The sequence below is a fragment of the Cucumis melo genome, chromosome 10 (assembly GCF_025177605.1).
Source record: "Cucumis melo cultivar AY chromosome 10, USDA_Cmelo_AY_1.0, whole genome shotgun sequence".
Taxonomy (NCBI): domain Eukaryota; kingdom Viridiplantae; phylum Streptophyta; class Magnoliopsida; order Cucurbitales; family Cucurbitaceae; genus Cucumis; species Cucumis melo.
In genome coordinates, this window is record NC_066866.1 from 16,163,968 (window position 1) to 16,168,536 (window position 4,569).

A 4,569-nucleotide genomic window follows, 5' to 3' on the forward strand; every position below is an offset into this window, starting at 1 on the left:
GCTCTAACATTTCCAACAGAAGCTTGCTCTTCCGCATTGGTCCAATCAACTTCAGGTTTTGGAACTGAGACACCATTCACGGCAATTATAGGAGGATCATAACCAGCCACAAGAGCTCTCCAAGCTTTTCCACCTAACGTCTTAATGAAGAAGATCATTTGAGGTTTCCAATATGAGTAGTTTTTACCATCTAAAACAGGAGGATGAGATGCAGATGGTCCTTCTCTGATTATCTCTATGATCTTTCAACCCGCTCTGATACCAAATGAAAAATAGTAAAAAATAATCAAGGACCTTTCAATTCCGACTGCAGCTAATAATATTCGTAATAACTAGTGAGACAATAGAAGAGAATAACACATGAGACTTTGGTAACTCAGTTCGGCCAATAATGCCTACGTCTGAGGAGTTGCGCACACCTGAGATGAGTAATTTTATTAATAGTCACCATAAATATCAAAACATCAATATAGCTTAAGTATACATCTCAAAACTATAACTATATGACTTGTGAATTAACATCAGACTCCGGGCTCCCCCTGGAATAAAGAAGACTCCCGTCGACAGCGTCTGATGGTCAGGCTCCTCCTTTCGTTTCAGCCGCAGCCGCTTCAATCACCAAGCGGAAGATCAATCTTCGTAATCAGCACCCAAGACTTTTTTTTCTATCTTTTTGCGCACGTTCAATCCTCTTCAGAGAACATATATAACCCAACTTGTATCTTCTAAAAATATAAGATCCCTAAAGAAGAAGAACTTATTTTATATCTTGGAGATAAATAGAGGGATTCCATAAATATAGGAGAATCAAATATTCATTGATTATCTTCTCTTAAATATATCTTCTCTTTTAATTTAAAAGATATTCTTTTAGACAAACGACATTTCAACAGACTTTGCTAAACTCTTAAACCTAATAAACTTGCTAATCTAGTATATAAACTATTATAGATGCAACACAACACAACGGAACCTAGTAATCATAGGCATATATAAAGTGCAACCCTGAAATAACTAATTTAACAAGTAAACCTGACGAAGACACCTTAACCAAAAACATAACCAACAAAGGTTTACACAACTGCAACACCTAGAGCTTACACAAAGACATATACAACATACAAAACAAACTCTATGTACAACTCCAACCACTTACTGGCAATCGATATTGGAGCTCCTACATACTAAGGCAGTCTATCAAGCATCAGGAGCTCGATCTATACCTAGAAAGTGGGAAAATATTTTGAAAGGATAAGCTATGAAGCTCAGTGAGTGACTCATTTTAAAACTATAAATTTAAAAAACATAGCACTTGAAAACTTTACACATATAAATCCGTTTAATTAAGTCGTAAATATAAACGTGCAATAATAGTAATAACAACTTTCTCAAATACTCAACATGTACATCATTTAAATCTAGCATGGCATATTAAGTATATTAAAACATTTTAACTAACATGACAAATGTGCGTTGTGTAGGACACAGCTAGTACAATCAACGTTTACTAGCTCTACGATGTAGTGGGGTCCGCCAGCACTCCCATTGTCTTTGTTGTAGTGGGGCCCGTCCAGCACTCACGACAGTGTCATTGTTATAGAGTACACAATGACAACAATAGAATCTAACCTGTGTGCACAGGGTACCATATAGCTTCAGGCTCAATATCTCAGTCATGTAGTTAACAAAAATCCTCAAAAAATCATACACTACAAGAAATTTGGCCTTTAATGTCGGTTGGCAACCAACATCTTTGCGAGCGTTATTAAAGGTCTTTAATGTCGGTTTATAACCGATATTAAAGGCCTTCAATGTCGATTATAAACCGACATCTTTGATGGTGTTATCGAAGACCTTTAATGTTGGTTGGCCTTTAATAAACTGACATTAAAGATACCTTTAATGTCAATTTAAAACCGACATTAAAGGCCTCTTTAATGTCGGTTGAAAAACGACATCAATGCCTTGTTACTAGGTCCGTTTTTTCAAATTTATTTTTATTTAATAGTTGCATTATTGTCCATTTTGTATGACACCAAATAGTTAAAAATGAAATTTTTTACTTGTACATATAAAAAATGAAATCTTAATATTGTGTACATTTATATATACAGCTTGGCTCTAAAAACAGAAATTATGAAATTTAAGTATTACAATGATCATCCTTTGAAAAAAAGAAAGAAAGAAAGGAAGAAAAAGAAAGAAAGAAAGAAAAAGAATATATTGAGAGAGCAATAACTAAAACTGCAACCAATAGCTAACTAAAACGCTCCACAAATGACCAACTTCAAGATCTTGTCACAAAGATGAGGGTCTAGTTAATTGTACTCACTTGCAACCATTTCTTCTATTCTAGTCATTTGTTTAGTTATAGCTCCCTGTGAAAGACATCAAGATGGTTTAGGATTTAGGGTTTAGGACTTGTACTGACCATTCTTTTATAAGTATTCAAACGCTTTGACTTGTACTTGGAATGTAATAGACAAGCCACCTGCAGACAACTCAAAATCATTTCATGCTGTAATATATAATAGACAAATAAATCATTTAATTACTAAGATGGTGGAAACATACAGAGAAGCACTTGGATGATGGAACCCACAAATTTGAATCAACAGTAAACTTTTGAGGGGGAGCACCAATACCAATCTCACCAAAATACTGAGCATTCAAGTAATTCTTCAATCCAACAATATCAAAATCACAGTTAGTTACGAGATGAGGATGATATCGTAGTTCCAAACAAAGGCAAGATTTTGTTAACTTCCCATGACCAAATTTTCCTTTAGTTACTTGAAAAATACAAGTGCATCAAAAAATCCAAGAATATAATAAGTGACCACATCTACATTTCTTGCTTTGTTATCATCTTTTTATTCATGTTTTTTAAAAACCAAGTCAAGTTTTGAGAAATAGTCACCACCAGAATAGTCTTTTCATTGCCAAACAAAAGAACCAAACATACAGTCACCACCGAAATAGTTTTTTCTTGACATAATGAAACTTCCTGCTTTTCTAAATTGTTAAACTAAGTATTTGAAACAACACCACCAAAAAAAAAATTCTAAACCAAGTGCAACAACATAACAGTCTTGCCAAGATAATATTGCAACTTGTTCATTCAAGTCTTTCTAAAAAACAAATTGAGAAACATGGTAAGATAAAAAATTTTGTATAATACCTTCAATTCCAAATAGTTGACTAAAGCTTGAACTTGAACCATCAATTTCCTACACATTATTTGGTGCTTGTGATTTGCTTGATTACATAGATAAGAGAACAATATATCTCTTGGTTGTTCTTATGGCTCAAAAACAATTATTACAATAGAGCCATCAAAAACAAGAATCTGATTTGAACAACATAACCATATTACAAAGCAAAATAGCAAACAACTCCATAACCAATACAGCTATAATCAATATCTAATTTCTCGTATGTTCACTTTCTATAACCTGAAAAAGAATACTCCAATCCAATTTTTACAGACAAAAATCCAATCTTCCCATTCTCAGAATGATTGTGATCTACTTCCAAGTGTAGAAAAAAACTAATTAAAGGGCATATGATTAATGGCCAAAAGTAGAGTTTTAGATTGGTCTTTCTTGGCCTATGTGGTAGGAATACGTATTGAAAATGGCCACAACTAGGTAATAATTCACATATATTAAATCATTTTAGAAGTAATCTTACTGTTGCTTGAACGGTTTTAAACCTAATTAACCAAAGAAAGAAAAATTTAAAATATGTTTACCACTTCTAAACCTAAAAATCTTAAAAAATAATTAAATTACAAAATAACACTCTAATCCAATAAAAGTAATCTTACTATTGCTTGAACAGTTGCAAAAAACAAAATCATCAGATACCTTTCACAAGAAAAAAAAAAAAAGAACCGATCAGAATAATCATCCAAGTAGATACAAATACAACTAATCAACTAAAAAAAAAAGATACTAGAATCAATCGATGCAAAATCTAGAGATCAGATCAGTAACAAAAACAAGAAAGCTTAATCAATAGATTTCCTTTAGAGTTCCTCAAGGTCTTGAGGATGGTTTTGTATCCTAAGGTGTATTTCCCACTCTTCATGACGAGAGCGAGTCTGTTCTTGATGCTCTCATGGGTCTTCTTCTGTTTAAGGTTAAACAACAAGAAAGAAAACCGCCACAGTACTCCAAAGCTAGGGAAGATCAATATGAAAATGGGAGAACTAAGAATGGAGATTGGCTGAGAAAGGAAGAAGAAACTTATCATCTTCTTTGTGGCCGTATTGATCGATTGAAGAAGATCAAGGAAAGGGAAGAAATGAAGAGACGTGAGAGATGGTCATTTGGGGGTTTGAAACCCTAAAAAATGATATCTCTTACTATATATATGAAATTTAAAAAATTTAAAATTATTATTTTTAATATATTTTTAATGTCGCTTTTTAAAAAAATCTTTAATGTCGGTTTAAAACCGACATTAATTCTTCATCTTTGATGTCAGTTTAAAACCGACATTAAAGATCCACTTTTTAAAACTGACATTAAACACCCGTGTTCATTTTTTCCAACTGACATTAAA

General features: G+C 32.9%; 1 protein-coding gene across 2 annotated transcripts; it reads right to left on the reverse strand.

Moving 5' to 3' along the window:
- Positions 1–2,042: 2,042 nt before the first annotated feature.
- LOC103499116 (cyprosin-like) lies at positions 2,043–4,341 on the reverse strand. Of its 2 annotated transcripts, none has more exons than XR_539685.2 (3): positions 3,830–4,341; positions 3,182–3,230; positions 2,043–2,679 (listed from the first exon to the last, which is right to left on the reverse strand). XR_539685.2 is itself a non-coding variant. In XM_008462016.3 (3 exons), the coding sequence occupies exons 1-3, from the start codon at positions 3,236–3,238 to the stop codon at positions 2,408–2,410; spliced, it is 246 nt and encodes an 81-aa protein (XP_008460238.2). In that variant the 5' UTR covers positions 3,239–4,341; the 3' UTR covers positions 2,043–2,407. The 2 variants fall into 2 exon arrangements, 1 of the variants encoding a protein (XP_008460238.2); XM_008462016.3 differs by having other exon boundaries at positions 2,043–2,491; positions 2,575–2,679; positions 3,182–4,341.
- Positions 4,342–4,569: the final 228 nt, after the last annotated feature.